This window comes from Aquarana catesbeiana, linkage group LG06 (assembly GCF_042186555.1).
Source record: "Aquarana catesbeiana isolate 2022-GZ linkage group LG06, ASM4218655v1, whole genome shotgun sequence".
Classification (NCBI taxonomy): Eukaryota; Metazoa; Chordata; class Amphibia; order Anura; family Ranidae; genus Aquarana; species Aquarana catesbeiana.
In genome coordinates this window covers 298106749-298124598 of record NC_133329.1, presented here as the reverse complement: position 1 = coordinate 298124598, position 17850 = coordinate 298106749, and the positions used below count along the sequence as shown (strand labels likewise).

Genomic DNA, 17850 nt, shown 5'->3' with positions numbered 1-17850 from the left:
AGCTGAGTTCCAGCCTTTTTTTTCTGATTTTTATCAAATTTATTTTAATAAAATGCTTTTGGAGTAAAAATCTATCTGAAGATAGTTTTCTGTTTAAGATACATTAATAATTTAGTTTTATCAGCATGGAACGGAGCTTAGTTATGTAGCCTGAGGCTATATATTCTGCAATATTTACATTTTTGGTAAATTCATTCAATGAATCCAAGCTCTGCAAGCTGAGATAACATGCACTGCATTGATGTATTCACACAATTTCACAGAAAATATGAAATAAAACAAAGTTCAGGAATATTCCTTTATCCCATTGTTTTGCAAATCTATGTACACTACAAACTGTATGATTCAATCGGTTCTGCTATCGCTGTTTTACTAACCTGACAGGTTATTCTAAATAGCAAATCTTCATTTTGTTTGCAAATATTAAAGATTTTAACTACCAGCAAGAATAAGTCCTTACATTTAAAGAGCACCTGTCATTTCAGAGCCATCATGGCAGCGCCTGTTAGCAGGCATCAACTCACCTGCTGCCGCCACATCCTTCACATTGTTGTGTCACTGCCACATCACCAGGCGTCCCATTAAAATGAATGGGACTGTCGGTGAGTCAACAGCGGGTCAGAGGAGGAGCCGCTGCAGACAGAGATGACAGTTGCTCTTTAAAAATTATTTTTACTAGTGATTTAACCACTTCCGGACCACCGCACGCCGATGTACATCCTCACTTTTGAGAACGGATATCGTTGTAACCCTGGTATCGCCGTGTTCGGCCGGCGGTCCGGTACAAGATAAAAGTAGTCTCTGCGGCGGATTCGCTGCTAGATCACTTTTATCGGCGGCGGGAGAGGGGCCCCCCCTCCCGCTGCGATCCGGTGCCCTCCGCCGCTTACCGGAGCCATCGGCATTGCCAGAGGCGATCAGGGCCTTCTTCTGGCTGTGCATTGAGACGAGTGAGGGGAAGATGGCCCCCACCCGTCTCCATGAAACAACACATCTAAAAAGTGGTTAAATCGACTTGATTTAAATTAAATCCACCCTGTGGCATCCTAAGCTGATCCGTCCATCGGCTTCAGGTGCAGGTGCCAGTACTGCAAGTAAGGGAAACCGAGATGTCTTTTTGCCTGCAACTCTGCTTTAAGGTTGCAGTAAACATATTTACTTTAAATACTTGGTTCCTCTTTTTCGATCCAGGGTATTCAAAGGCAGCAGCGGGAACCATTGGCTCCTGCTGCTGTCAGTCAAATCCTGTGAGCGGGGGGGGTCGGGGGCCAGGCCGAGCCATGCCGGGCCATGCCGGTGTTGTGTATGTGTGTAACATATTTTTACAAATACAATTGTGCTCATAAGTTTACATACCCTAACAGAATTTTATGATTTCTTGGCCATTTTTCAGAGAATATGAATGATAAAACAAAAACATTTTTCACTCATGGTTAACTTCACTCAACAGAAACTACCCAAATGACCCTGATCAAAAGTTTACATACCCCAGTTTGTAATACCGTGTATTGCCCCCTTTACCATCAATGACAGCTTGAAGTCTTTTGTGGTATTTGTGGATGAGGCTCTTTATCTTCTAAGATGGTAAAGCTGCCCATTCCTCTTGGCAAAAAGCCTCCAGTTCCTCTAAATTCTTGGGCTGTCTTGCATGAACTGCATGTTTGAGATCTCCCCAGAGTAGCTCAATGATATTGAGGTCAGGAGACTGAGATGGCCATTCCAGAACCTTCACTTAATTCTGCTGTAGCCAATGACAGGTTGACTTGGCCTTGTGTTTTGGATCATTGTCATGTTGGAATGTCCAAGTATGTCCCATGCGCAGCTTCCTTGTTGATGAATGCAAATGTATTGAATGTAAGGTATTTTTTGATAACATACTGCATTCATCTTGCCATCAATTTAAATTTCCTGTGCCTTTTGTAGCTCACACATCCCCAAAACATCAGCGATCCACCTCCATGTATCACAGTAGGAATGACTTACCTTTCATCATAGGTCTTGTTGACTGCTCTCCAAATGTAGTCTTTATGGTTGTGGCCAAAAAGCTCAATTTTGGTCTCATCACTCCAAACGACTTTGTGCACAGGTTTTGAGGCTCCTCTCTGTGCTGTTTAGAGTATTGTAAGTGGGATACTTTGTGGCATTTGCGTAGTAATGGCTTTCTTCTGGCGACTTGACCATGCAGCCCATCTTTCTTCAAGTGCCTCCTTATTGTGCATCTCGAAACAGCCACACCACATGTTTTCAGAGAGTCCTGTATTTCACCTGAAGTTATTTGTGGGTTTTTCTTTGCATTCTGAACAATTTTACTGGCAGTTGTGGCTGAAATTTTAGTTGGTCTACCTGACCGTGGTTTGGTTTTAACAGAGCCCCTCATTTTCCACTTCTTGATTAGATGTTGAACACTGCTGATTGCCATTCTCAATTCCTTAGATATCTTTTTATATCCCTTTCCTGTTTTATACAGTTCAACTACCTTTTCTCGCAGATCCTTTGACAATTCTTTTGCTTTCCCCGTGACTCAGAATCTAGAAATATCAGTGCAGCACTGGATGAAAGATGCAAGGGTCTGTCAGGAGTCCAGAAACTCATTGACCTTTTATACACACACACTAATTACAAGCAAACAGATCACAGGTGAGGATGGTTACCTTTAATAGCCATTCAAACCCCTTTGTGTCAACTTGTGTGCATGTTATCAGGCCAAAATATGTAAACTTTTGATCATTTGGGTAGTTTCTGTTGTGATTATGATTTAAAAAGAGTAAACACAGTTGATTTGATAATAAATGGCTTCAGCCAAATACTAACCATGAGTGAAAAAAGTTTTTGTGTTATCATTCATATTCTCTGAAAAATGGCCAAGAAATCATACATTCTGCCTGTGTGTGTGTGTGTATGTGTGTGTGTGTGTGTGTGTGTGTGTGTGTGTGTGTGTGTGTGTGTTATATATATATAACCTGGCTGCTGTGCAGCTCTATCCTCTCTATGTATTCAGCACTACTTTTGAGTGTTCAGTTAAACCATCATGGCAAGTCTTAGCCTGTATAAAGTCATGGTTTATTAAACAAAGTTAACTTAGCAAAGCAGAATCTGTTAAGCAAACAGCCACCTGCATGCCTAAGCTGCTTCTAAGGCCTAGTGTTGTGATAGAACATATCTCATGTAATGAGTTACTAGTCCATTCAGCTGGAGACCTTGAATCCTGCCTTAACCCCTTGTGATTATGGTACCCAAAGAAAATGAATAAAGCAGAAGCCTTTACACGTTAGAAAAAAGTGACATTAAAATTACTGTATACATCACTGTCCAATCAGCAGGCTCCGAGTGGGGAGATAGCAATACCATTATTTTCCTTTAAAGTGGAACTCCTGGCATAAATGTAAGTACTATGCCACCCTCACTCCCCTCTGTTCCTGAAGAATATATTGTGCATTTTACTAAGGGGTAATCCTAATATAGAGAAATATTTACCTTACCTTCTAGTCTTGTGACAGCTGGTGCTCTAGTCCCGCATTCTCCAGCGCTGGATGTGGGCAGGCACTCTTATATCATCGTGTAACATTTAAGACTAGTGGCCGCTGGTCTAGCATAGTTAATTAGTTACAACGAAAGCAGGGGGTGACCGACCGACCGAATGGAGATCGACAAGAAGGGTGGCTTCAATTAACCAATCCTCACAACTTTACAAGTCCAGAGAGGAAGACTTTAACCACTTCCCGCCTGGCCTATAGCAGAATGACGGCCGGGCGATGGTTCGGTTATCCTGACTGGGCGTCATATGACGTCCTGCAGGATAACAGCCACCACGCGCACGTGGGGGCGCGCATCGCGGCGATCGGGGGTGTGGTGTGTCAGTCTGACACAGCCTCTGATGGAGGCTCTTTACCACATGATCAGCCGTGTCTGATCACGATGTAAACAGGAAGAGCCATTGATCGGCTTTTCCTCACTTGCGTCTGACACACAAGAATAGAGGAGAGCCGATCAGCGGCTCTCCTGACAGGGGGGGTCTATGCTGATTGTTTATCAGCGCAGCCCCCCCTCGGATCCCGCCCAGGACCACCATCATTCCGCCCAGGACCACAAGGATGGCCATCCACACTGGACCACCAGGGAAATACAAATCTGTGCCAAGGCAGCTTCCAATCAATGCCCAGGCAGCTGCCAGTCAGTGCCCACTTACAATGCCTACCACTGCCAGTGCCACCAGGGATGCCTATCAGTGCCGCCTATCAGTGCCCAGCAGTGCTGCCTATCAGTGCTCAGCAGTGCCGCCTATCAGTGCCACCCATAAGTACCCATCTTTGCAGGCTTTCAGTGCCCATCAGTGTCGCCTATCAGTGTCCACCAGTGCCACCCATCAATGCCTATCAGTGCTGCCTACCAGTGCCCATTGTCAGTGGCCGCTCATTGGTGCCACCTCATTGGTGCCGCCTCATCAGTGCCCGTCAGTGCCGCCGTATCAGTGCCCATCAGTGAAGGAGAAAACTTACTTATTTACAAAACTTTATAACAAACAAAAGAAAAACTTTTATTTTTTTTCAAAATTTTCGGTCTTTTTTTATTTGTTTACCACTAAAAGAAAGCTCTATTTGTGGGAATAAAATGATAAAAATTATGTCTGGGTACAGTGTAGCATGACCGCACAATTGTCATTTAAACAGTGACAGCACAGAAAGCTGAAATTGGCTTGGGCAGGAAGGTGTATAAGTGCCTGGTATTGAAGTGATTAAAGAGTGTGGAAAAAGGTCAGTGTGCCTCTGTACTAGATCATATCCCAGTAAAAAATTATATTTTTCATCAGCTGGTAGACAATACTTTTTTTAGGCTTTGCCTCTAACAGAGAAGTGCACTCCTAGCTATCTGCTGGAGGTGCATGAATCACAAACATACCTGGACAACAATGGCAACCACCCCAATTTATAATTCACCTTTTTAAAGCAAGGTGAACATAGAGGGGCTTTGCACAGCACAAACAAAACATCAGTTCTCCCAGCACACACAAAAAAAAATTACTGTCTAACAAATTGCATTAAAAACTGAGGTTTTAGGAGCACAATACAGTAGTACCTTGGATTACGAGGATAATCCGTTACAGAAGAATGCTTGTAATCCAAAGCACTCATATATCAAAGCGAGTTTCCCCAGCGGAATCAATGGAAACTCAGATAATTTTGTTCCACAGCCACTGCTTGTCTATGCAGTACCGCATGTGGCCAGAGGTGGGGGGGGGGGCGCCACGTTACTCGCAATACAAGGTTAAGACAGCCCTGCACCCAACTAGTCTTTAAAGCAAGATGCATATGGAAGGGAGAAGCACACCACAAAGAAAACAAGAGTTTTCGCAACACACCAGCTGGCCTGCAGAAAAATAAAAACATTTTTACTATCTAACGACTTGTTCCTATGAAGTCTTCAATGATTTTACAGTCAGGGGAGCTCCTCCTTATAACAAGATGGGATTTGGTATTCCTGCTTTATAGCAGTTATCTCCCATAATGTAAAATTGAATAAAAGTCTAAAAACCCAACACAGATTGAGATGTGAGTATATTATTGTCATCCAGTGGATGGACAACAGAGCTTTTACCCAGATTTTTATAATTTGTGATAAAAGAAAATCAAGGGATGTTTAAAGACACTTGCATGTGTCCAAAATACCAGTGAAGTACTAGTTTTGGCTAGACATATGAACATTTAACAGTAGGTTTGTAAGAACACACTATGTGCGTTTTTTAACCAGCAAAAGTAGCAGTTATACCAGTGTTCAACAGATTATGGGCAAAGCCTTTCAATAGAATGACTGACTGACAGAATGCAGCATTGATGGCACATTTAAACTTTAGTGCTGACCTGAGGTTTCCAGACAAGCTGGAGTAAATGAAACATTGCATTGTACAAGGGTTGTGCTGCAAAATGAAAAACAGGCTTATTTGTAAAGGAAAGGGATGGTCAGCACTCGGGATAGTATTCCTCTATTGAAGAGACATGTACAATGCTGTAAAAACAGCCTACGCATTTCAGCCTGTTTTCCCTTATTTTTAAACCTTAGTATACTATGATTGCAGTCTCTGCTTTCTGCAGTCAGGATAGCATTAGTAGGTATTCAAGCAATTTCAGATTGATGACTTCTTAAACTTCACAAAATTCCCTTTTTTTCCCATGAACATTGGATCTATCAACATTTCAGTTGACTGTGGTCTGGAAAAGATGCTGTAGGCAGCATCTCGGCACAACTTTAGTCATGGTTGCAGATGGTAAATGCTATAATCATGTTCTACAAACATGTACTGTTATGCCGTACTATACCACTAGGCAAATGCCCAATATTTATTATGGTCTTTTTAACTGTTAGCAACGTTTGTATGTTTTTGGTTTTTTTCCATTTTTTTGTTTTTGTTTTTGTTTTTTTTATTATAAAACCCTTGCTCTTGAATAGAAAAGCAAATCGTAGAAAATATTGTATCTGTTATTTGTGAATGGGAAGCAAGTGTGTTAAATTTGGTGTTATCGCTCTCACTCTCTCATACTGGTCACTGGAAGTTCAACATGGAACCTCCATGGCAAAGAACTCTCTGAGAATCTGAAAAAAGAATTGTTGCTCTACATAAAGAGGGCCTAGGCTATAAGAAGATTGTCAAGACCCTGAAACTGTACTGCATACAGTGGCCAAGACCATACAGCGGTTTAACAGGTCAGGTTCCACTCAGAACAGGCCTCGCCATGGTCGACCAAAGAAGTTGAGTGCACGTGCTAATAAATGTATGAGTGCTGCCAGCATTGCTGCAGAGGTTGAAGGGGGGGGGGGGGGGGTCAGCCTGTCAGTGCTCAAAACATACGCCACACACTGCATCAAATTGGTCTGCATGGCTGTCGTCCCAGAAGGAAGCCTCTTCTAAAGATGATGCACAAGAAAGAACCACAGTTTGCTGAGGGCAAGCAGACTAAGGACATGGATTACTGGAACCATGCCCTGTGGTCTGATGAGACCATGATAAACTTATTTGGTTCAGATGCTGTCAAACATGTGTGGTGGCAACCAGGTGAGGAGAACAAGGACAAGTGTGTCTTTCCTAAGTCAAGCATGGTGGTGGGAGTGTCGTGGTCTGAGGCTGAATGAGTGCTGCCGGCACTGGGGAGCTACAGTTCATTGAGGGAACCATGAATGCCAACATGTACTGTGAGCCACTGAAGCAGAGCATGATCCCTCCCTTCGGAGACTGGGCCGTAGGTCAGTATTCCAACATAACAACACCAAACACATCTCCAAGAGGACCACTGCCTTACTAAAGAAGCTGAGGGTAAAGGTGATGGACTGGCCAAGCATGTCTCCAGACCAAACCCTATTGAGCATCTGTGGGGCATCCTCAAACGGAATGTGGAGGAGCACAAGGTCTCTAACATCCACCAGCTCTGTGATGTCGTCATGGAGGAGTAAAAAAGGACTCCAGTGGCAACCTGTGAAGCTCTGGTGAACTCCATGCCCAAGAGGGTTAAGGCAGTGCTGGAAAATAATGGTGGCCACACAAAATATTGACACTTTGGGCTCAATTTGGACATTTTCACTTAGGGGTGTACTCACCTTTGTTGCCAGCAGTTTAGACATTTATGGCTGTGTGTTGAATTATTTTGAGGGGACAGCAAATTTACACCGTTATACAAGCTGTACACTCACTACTTTACATTGTAGAAAAGTGTCATTTCTTCAGTGTTGTCACATGAAAAGATATAATAAAATATCTTTTGTGAGGGGTGTACTCACTTTTGTAAGATTGTGTATGTGTGTATGTATGTATGTATGTGTGTGTATATGTATGTGTATATATGTATATATATATATATGTATATATATATATATATATATATATATATATATATATATATATATATATATATATATATATATATATATAATGTGTGTATATTTACCAGGTAAGAATTAACTTTGCTTGGTGCAGATGTGTGGACAAGAAGGACTTGTACTTTAGTGTTCCTATAGAAGAAAAGAACTTGGGTTAGTGGTTACATTGTGGTCATTTTCACTAGGAGTGCAGACAGCTGGCAAAAGGAAAGCAGTGGCGTGGAATCTGCACAATTGCAGAACTTAAAAACCTGTTTCACCCTCTGCTTATTTATTGGCAGATACATGAATTTGAAATTCAAGACTGTTGAGTATAGAGGTTAAGGATCATGTTTTCCAACAAACTCCTGAAAGTTAGGTGCTAGCTGTAACTCTTGTTAATATGAACTATGCGTTAATGACTACAGGTAAGGGCAGACAAGCTATGTTTTTTAAGGATAACTCAGATGTTGCCATCCCATATATATCTTAACCCAAAGTGCAAGAAAAAGGGGGACCTTTTATGCAACACTGAGGACTCGCCCAATCAACAATATTATTAAAAATATGTACAAACTATAAAACGCATTTGTTTAAAAAAACCTATTGTACATCGTTATACACTGTAATATATACAATGCTTGTAGATATAGGACCATAGCAATGTCGTGCATGTACCACACTTATTAAATGTTGTTGTTTTCTCAGTGTTTTATGGCTGGGTCAGCTTTTTTAGGACAATGCAGTTATGCAATAATATTCAAGGATTTAATCCACCTAGAACCAATGTATATAGTACTGTACGTGAGTTTTAGGCAGGTGTGAAAAAAAATGCTGTGAATTAAGAATGCTTTCAGAAATAGAAGTGTTTAATAGTTTATTTTTATCAATTAACAAAACAGAAATTAAATGCACAAAAGTAAAATCCAAGTCAAATCAGTATTTGGTGCGACCACCCTTTGCCTTCAAAACCGCATCAATTCTTCTTGCACACAGTTTTTGAAGGAACCCCAACGGGTAGGTTGTTCCAAACCTGTTCTCAGAGAACTAATCACAGATCTTCTGTGGATGTAGGCTGCCTCTTCATCTTCATCCTTCTGTCTCTTCATGTAATCCCAGACACAGACTTGATGTTAGGATCAGGGCTCTGTGGGGGCCAAACCATAACTTCCAGGACTCCTTATTCTTCTTTACGCTGAAGATAGTTCTCAATGACATTGGCTGTATATTTGGAATCATTGTTCTGCTGAAGAATAAATTTGGAGCCAATCACACACCTCCCTGATGGTATGATGGAAAAGTATCTGCCTATATTTCACAGCTGCCTAAAACTTTTGCACAGTACTGTAGATTTTACTTAAATATATACATACAACCCCAAAATAGGTTGACCAGATGTGTTTTTTTTTTTTTTTTTAAGGCCTGGTGCAAATTTTACCAAAATATTCTTCTACATGTACATTTCAGTGATCTATACAGTCAGGTCCATAAATATTGGGACATCAACACAATTCTAATCTTTTTGACTCTATACACCACCACAATGGATTTGAAATGAAACAAACAAGATGTGCTTTAACTGCAGACTTTCAGCTTTACTGTCTTCAGTTGATGCTTGTTCTTGGGGCATTTTCCCTTCAGTTTTCTTTTCAGCAAGTGAAATGCATGCTCAATCAGATTCAGGTCAGGTGATTGACTTGGCCATTGCATAACATTCTACTTCTTTCCCTTAAAAAACTCTTTGGTTGCTTTCGCAGTTGCTTTCGCAGTATGCTTCGGGTCATTGTCCATCTGCACTGTGAAGTGCCGTCCAATGAGTTCTGAAGCATTTTGCTGAATATGAGCAGATAATATTGCCCGAAACACTTCAAAATTCATCCTGCTGCTTTTGTCAGCAGTCACATCATCAATAAATACAAGAGAACCAGTCCCATTGGCAGCCATACATGACCACGCCATGACACTACCACCACCATGCTTCACTGATGAGGTGGTATGCTTTGGATCATGAGCAGTTCCTTTCCTTCTCCATACTCTTCTCTTCCCATCACTCTGGTACAATTGATCTTGGTCTCATCTGTCCATAGGATGTTGTTCCAGAACTGTGAAGGCTTTTTTAGATGTTGTTTGGTAAACTCTAATCTGGCCTTCCTGTTTTTGAGGCTCACCAATGGTTTACATCTTGTGGTGAACCCTCTGTATTCACTGTGGTGAAGTCTTCTCTTGATTGTTGAATTTGAGACACATACACCTACCTCCTGGAGAGTGTTCTTGATCTGGACAACTGTTGTGAAGGGTGTATTCTTCACCAGGGAAAGAATTCTTCGGTCATCCACCACAGTTATTTTCCGTGGTCTTCCGGGTCTTTTAGTGTTGCTGAGCTCACCGGTGCGTTCTTTCTTTTTAAGGATGTTCCAAACAGTTGATTTGGCCACACCTAATGTTTTTGCTATCTCTCCGATGGGTTTATTTAGTTTTTTCAGCCTAATGATGGCTTGCTTCACTGGTAGTGAAAGGTCTTTGGATCTCATATTCAGAGTTGACAGCAACAGCTTCCAAAAGCAAATAGCACACTTGAAATGAACTATGGACCTTTTATCTGCTCCTTGTAAATGAGATAATGAGGGAATAACACACACCTGGCCATGGAACAGCTGAGCAGCCAATTGTCCCATTACTTTTGGTCCCTTAAAAGTGGGTGGCACATATACGAACTATTGTACTTCCTACACCGTTCACCTGATTTGGATGTAAATACCCTCAAATTAAAGCTGAAAATCTGCAGTTAAAGCACATCTTGTTCGTTTCTTTTCAAATCCATTGTGGTAGTGTATAGAGCCAAAAAGATTAGAATTGTGTTGATGTCCCAAAATTTATGGACCTGACTGTATATACAGTGTTGTGAAATCCTTGGGGGGGTCAGTATATCTTGATCAGTATATGTGCTGAGCAGGGAGGGCTCAGGGAGAAAGCCAAAAGGCAGCACCCCTCTCAGTGTAACCAACCCTATCTTACCTGTAACACATTCGCTATATTTACCAAAAGTATTGGGACTCCTGCCTTTACACACACATGAACATGGCATCCCAGTCTTAGTCCGTAGGGTTCAGTATTGAGTTGTAACCACAATAAGTCTGGTGCTGGGGGACCAGGACACAGGTTCCCTTGATGACAATGTATGGTACCTTGTGGGAGACCAAAAAGCAGCTGTGTGGAGCTTCCGCACCAGGAGCGGTGTCGGAAATGAAACAAAAACAACACTCAGAAAAAACAGCCACAACCAGAAGCGCTGAATGGAAACTCCTTTGGGAAGAAAGCGAATGATCGCTGTAAACACTTGAAACAGTCTCTGATGGTGCCGATATAGTTAAAAAACAAAAAGAAGTTTATTAAAACAATGATGTAAAATAATGAAAACCATTGAATGCAAAACTCTCCTCAGGTAGATGGAATAACTAGTCAGTGTAAAAAACACAGTACGTGTACCTTGGCAATTGATGGGCTATGGTCCAGCCCTATGGAACGGTGCTGTGGTGATTGAGCTGAGCTCCTCATTTGCAATGAGCAGGACCCGATGTAGGGGGATGGGTGTCAAGTTGGGTGGATGGAGTCAACCGTCGGACTGGGGGACATTGTTTATGAGCAGCGCTCAGCCGCTTGAAGGAGAGAAGCTAACTGGCAGCTGTGTGGACAGGCAGGTGGAAGCGCCCAAGTGTAACGTCATTCGCTCGGAGGAACACTGATCAAAAATGAGGCTTGGTACACGGAGGCGTAGATGGAACACAACTTGACAAAGGGCCATGCCCCGAAATGCGTTGCCAGGATGACAGCAACCATCTCTGCACTCTGTCCCCCGGCTTGTGTTGTCCCTAGAAACTTAATAAAGGAGACATCTTCCAATGGGGACACTAGTTCTGGTGACCTGGGGTTCCCCAAGGGATTCCCTTAATTTGCAGGGATTTCCTCTCAATTCCTGTTTGGCTATGGGAAATCAAAATCTCCGCAATGGGACACAGATGGCAAAAAAAAATCTGACAGGTTATAACCCTCTCTTGCGCTTTCCAAATTTAAAAAGAAAATATTGCCTGTAGTTCTACTTCTAGCTGGTGCAGATCTGTAGCACTACCGTCGTTAATTGACAGATTCTTGACCACTGCTATTGTTAACACAAAATGGTTCTTTTAACGTAGTACGTGCTGTTGCATCTCAGAAGCAGGTTTAAGTCCTCCACAGAGTATATACTGTGCTGAATTATAATGGATTATCAAGATCGCCAAGTAAGGTAAATTCAGAGGACTTTTTGACTTTAGCAGTATTTTAATGTTCCTCAACTGAAATAGCAGTTTATTGATTTTTCTTCTTCCGCGTTTTAATTCTGTTTAATCTCGGTTACCTTTTTTCTTGGTTCTGTTTACAGTAAAGCAAAATGTTACTGGCTGTCAACGAGAGCAAATATTGGGAGCCGCTGGACATGGCTTCAGGCAAAGATCTCAGAACTGGAGTGCCAAATCCAGCAACTAGGTCATCTTCAGAGTCAGCTACGAAGCCTAAAGGTATTATATGTTTACCATAAGTTATTTATGTGTTCCGCTATAATAATATATAATCTATATAATAGCAGAACTATTAAAGTGGCATTAAACCCAAAAACAAAAATGTTTATATATTCCATCTTACCAATTCCTAGGTGTGGTGGCTGCGTTAGTTTTGCTTTTATAGCCCAGCATCATTTTTTTTTCGGCTTCCCTTTTTTTTTTTTTTTTTTTTTTTATTCCTTTTTTATGAAGGTAAGTTGCATAGCATAAAAATTAGCGTTCCAACTGCAGACATGTAGACTGCAGGTTTACAACATTTTTGATAATTAAATAACATCGAAAATAAAAAGGTTTTTCAAGTAACAAAGAGAAGCCAGATAACATGAAAATGAGTATTCCAACTGTAGACATGTAGACGGCAGTTTTCAGCTTCCTTTAACAGGGTTTGAGACATATCATTTAACACTGACAGGGGTAATGGTATTGCACAGAGTAGTCTCTAATCTCCTTTTCCTGACGCCAGACATGGCAGCATACATATGATATAGCTCCGCCCCTATATCCACCCACAGGACCTGTTTAGCTCTATAAAAGTCTGACTGAGAGCTACCTCCTCCATTCTCCTTTTTGTCCTCCAAAAGATCAACACCTACAGACAGTTACACTCAGGATAAAGCTCTTACCTGCCGACTCCGTCGGACTCCGTCTGGGTTTAGCCTCTTCCAGTACGCAGTCCCACATCTTAGGCTGCTAAACGCACCAACAAGGTGGGGAACACCTTCTGGTGGTCTTTTGGGGTCGAGGTGTTCTCTAATCAGACACGGCAATCCTCTTGTGGCATGCCTGCTTTGGAGTCCGGATCCAGCAGCTGGGACTTCATGATGTCTTCTCTCCTATGGAACTCTTTCCAGGTCTGTCAACTTCTATAAAACTTTTTTTTCTTTTTCTTGCTCTCATGTCTCTAAAGACCCCATACAGACCATATGGTGCAGGGGCCTGCGATCAAAAACCAGCTGCCAAAAGAAAAAAATCATCAAGGCTCTTGATGAGAGAAAACTCTCGGCGGACTTCGCAGGTGAGACAGCTATAGACATCATTCGATGGTCCTCCAGAGCCATGCTCAGCTCGCAGCCAAAAGAGCATTGTGGCTAAAACCCTGGGCGGCTGACCCATCCTCAAAGCAGAATTGCTGTAAACTGCCTTTTGATGGGTGGGCACTGTTTGGCCAAAAAACTGGAGACTGCCATCTCCAGGGTTACAGGAGGAAAATCAGGTCTTCTGCCCCAAGATTGAAGGTCCAACCATCCAGAGGAGCGCCAAACAGGTACTGGGTTTTCAGAGGCTTTCACCCATCCAAGGACTTCAGAAGGAGTTGGAGGGGTATGCAGTCACCCTTCGTAAGATCGCAGAGAGCTAAGACCCCTGTTGCTCCCACAGATACCCAGAAGCCCTTTTAATGCCAGGACCGCCCAGGAGGCAGTTGGAACCAGATGGCTCAAAGTGACCTAGTTCCGGCAAGAGCACTGCCAAAAAAATGGCGGATTCAGTCCACAGTGGCGCAAGGTCATTATTGGCTGTTCAAACCGCAGCCTCCAGAACTACCTCAAGAGGCTGAATCTATTTATCCGGATAGACTCAAGATGGCGTCTCTGCATACCATAATCCAGGTTATTCAACCAGGAGACCGGAGGATTTCAGTGGACTTGCAATATGCCTACCAGCATGTCCCGATCCTTCAGGCATTACCAGAGCCAGCTGGAGCCTACACAGAATATGGTCTACCTAGGGGCCCATTTCAATACTCGGGTGGCCACAGTTTCTTTGCCACCTCAGAAACTCCACAAAATCAGTTCCAACAGGCATTGGCTGCACCAGTGATGTCAGCATCTCAGTGCATGAGTCCTCTCGGGATGATGGCTTCATGTATTTCAATGATCCCCTGGGCTCACTGGAAACTCAGTTTTCCAACAAGGCTTCCTGATGCAATGGAAGGGTTCATCTAGCCCAGCCAGTCAGGATCACCAGCCGGAGGTGCCAGAGTCTCTGGTGGTAGATGAAACAAACGCTAAATGGCATCATCCATTAGGGCCACAGCCATGGATCATTGTTACCACAGATGCCAGCGCAGCAAGGTGGGGCGCCACCTACGAACAACTCAAGATCCAGGGCAGAGGGGAATTTCCCACTCAGGGCCTAGTTTCCAATATTCTGGAACTTCAAGCAGCATTCATGGCGTTGGCCACCTTGCTGCCTCACACACAGGGTCGCCCTGCCAGTGTCTCCTCATCTCCTGTCTGAAGGAGATACCCTACATCTGCAACCATTACGACTGGCCTAAGCGGCCTGGAGATTGTAAGGCAGGGGTTACAACAGTTAAGATGTTCTCCAGAGGGTTTTAGAACTTTACAGAGTTCCAGAAAGGGGTCAACCAATGCCATCTACTCCAGAATATGGAATAGGTTCACGAGCTTTGCAGCTGGACGTCAGTTTGACCCTAATGTATCTCAAATCCTGTCTTTCCTGCAATCCGGATTGGATTTGGGGCTCAGTTCACTTAAGGTGCAAATTTCAGCCATCTCGGCTTTTACCCCCAAAAAATGGGCAGCAAACCTGCTGGTGGAGCACTTCATGAGAGCGGTACTTGGACTACGCCCTCCCAAGAGAAATAGGTTCCCTCAGTGGGACCTGGCAGTAGTCCTCAATTTTCTAGCAAACCCTCCTCATACTTTATGGGATATCACCTTTAAAAATGCCTTTCCTATTAGCATAACTTCAGGGGGAAGGGTGTCTGAACTCCAAGAATTGGGGGCAGCAGAACCTTATTCCCAGACAGGGTTGTGCTGAGACCACTGGATTATTTTGTCCCAAAAGTGGCATCAATATTTCATCTCTCTAGTGAATGGGTGCTTCCAGCCTTCCCAGATGCTGATCTGCACGAGTTGGACATTCCAAAAGACCTCAAAGCCTATGTCCAGACTACTTCTACATTCAGACGTTCTGACAGAAAATTGAAATGAAAATTTAAAGGGGAAGAGGCCTCGGCCAGAACCATCTCGGCCTGGATAGTAAAAACTATTCACCGGGCATATAGAGCGGCCAGGAAGGATCCTCCAGAGGTGGTTAGAGCTCACTCAACCAGGACGATGTCTTCTTCTTGGGTGGCACGGGCAGGATTGTCTCTGGAGACAGTCTGCAAAGAGGCTAGCTGGTCATCGCATCATACGTTCTTAAAACACTACAGGGTGGATCCCAGCAGCTCTTATTACAGTAGAGTTTGAGAGAAAAACCATCCAAGCTTTTATATCTATTCTCAAATAAAGACTTTGACCCCTTTCTCACTGGGGCGGTTTGCAGGCGTTATTGCGTTAAAAATACCGCCTGCAAACTGACCCAAAACAGCCGCTGCTGTTTGTTCAGTGTGAAAGCCCGAGTGCTTTCACACTGAAGCGGTGCGCTGGCAGGAGAAGAAAAAAACTCCTGCAAGCTGCATCTTTGGAGCGGTGAAGGAGCGGTGTATTCACCGCTCCTGCCCATTGAAATCAATGGGACAGCGCGGCTATACCGCGGCAATACCGCGGCTATAGCCGCGCTATTCGATCGGTTTTAACCCTTTTTCGGCCGCCAGCGGGGGTTAAAACCGCACCGCTAGCGGCCAAATACAGCCACAAAAACGATGGTAAAACAGCGCTAAAAATAGCACTGTTTTACCGCCGACGCCCCCACCGCCCCAGTGTGAAAGGGGCTTAAGTCTGTAGCATTAAACCCTCTCTCTCAAAAGCTCATTATGTATCATATGTATGCTGCCATGTTTGGCGTCAGGAAAATTGAAAATTTGATCAAATACTTACCATAATTTTCCTTTCCTGACGCCAATACATGGTAGCATACGAACCCTCCCTCTGATCTTTGTGCTTTATACGGAGAATGGGGGAGGTAGCTCTCAGTTAGACTTTTACAGAGCTAAACAGGTCTTGTGGGTGGATATAGGGGCGGAGCTATATCATATGTATGCTGCCATGTATTGGCATCAGGAAAGGAAAATTACGGTAAGTATTTGATACAATTCTCCATTTTCTGGAGTCCCCTGCTGGCACCATCCATTTCTTCTCTGAGTGCCCCCTCAGCAAGCTGTGTGCTGAGGCAGCACCTGTGGGGACATGCTTCTGAGTTGGGCTGTGTGAGTCCATAGACACACACAGTGTGGCTTGGTCACACCCCCTGCTCTGTCCTTTATGGGTTTTTTCTGAGAGCCAATGGCTCCCACTGCTCTCAGTGTGTCTTGTGAGAAGAGAGGAGAGCGGAGTTGTATCGATGGGATATAAGAAGGAGAGGAGGGGGGGAGGAAGGGGGGGGGAATAGGGGAAGGGAAAGGGTAGGGCTGGGCAATAACCCTCCTCAGAAAGTGGGATTTTAAGGAAAAGGTGGCTGAGTTGCGTAGATGAGCATTGAAACAATCAGCTAAAATATAATAATGTTTATTGAGTAACAATATAAAAAGGTATAGGCAATACAAATATAAACATATAGTTATCCAGTAGTGACATCCAAAGTTCGTGCGTGACTAGAGCCAACATGTTTCGCAAACGGAATTTCGCTTCATCAGGGCTAGACACGATGCAGTTAATGCATTTACACTACTATAGTTCCAAGACTAGAGATTAAAATCACCATTCATTAGACAACAACCGCAGAGCCGGCCGGTATGGAATGTCACTGGGTGCCAGATCCCAGATAGACAGTGCCAGTAGGAGAACTGGGCCATACATTCAGGGTATTGTGCGCAGGAAACCACCTTAAAAGTAGAAGTATAGCGAGAAAAGGGGGGGGGGGGGGGACAAAGCCCGCAAAGATATTTCCTAGTAGAGGGTTCGGGCGTCCGCCCGTTAGCGATGGATGCCCCCCCCCCCTTTTCTCGCTATACTTCTACTTTTAAGGTGGTTTCCTGCGCACAATACCCTGAATGTATGGCCCAGTTCTCCTACTGGCACTGTCTATCTGGGATCTGGCACCCAGTGACATTCCATACCGGCCGGCTCTGCGGTTGTTGTCTAATGAATGGTGATTTTAATCTCTAGTCTTGGAACTATAGTAGTGTAAATGCATTAACTGCATCGTGTCTAGCCCTGATGAAGCGAAATTCCGTTTGCGAAACATGTTGGCTCTAGTCACGCACGAACTTTGGATGTCACTACTGGATAACTATATGTTTATATTTGTATTGCCTATACCTTTTTATATTGTTACTCAATAAACATTATTATATTTTAGCTGATTGTTTCAATGCTCATCTACGCAACTCAGCCACCTTTTCCTTAAAATCCCACTTTCTGAGGAGGGTTATTGCCCAGCCCTACCCTTTCCCTTCCCCTATCCCCCCCCTTCCCCCCCCCCCCCCTCCTCTCCTTCTTATACTACTTTAATTAAGGGATGGAAAATCACTTGAGTTGTTTCCCCATATAGCCCAGCCATCTTG

General features: G+C 43.5%; 1 protein-coding gene across 2 annotated transcripts in view; it reads left to right on the top strand.

Moving 5' to 3' along the window:
* The window catches only part of KANSL1L (KAT8 regulatory NSL complex subunit 1 like), a 206986-nt gene that overhangs the window by 37415 nt on the left and 151721 nt on the right, over window positions 1–17850 (top strand). For both annotated transcript variants that reach the window (XR_012244986.1, XM_073633544.1), the window contains exon 3: window positions 12260–12395. Coding sequence is in view for 1 of the 2 variants with exons in the window: in XM_073633544.1 (XP_073489645.1) it covers window positions 12260–12395 (136 nt within the window). In the remaining variant the exon portion in view is untranslated. The remainder of the gene's footprint in view (window positions 1–12259; window positions 12396–17850) is intronic.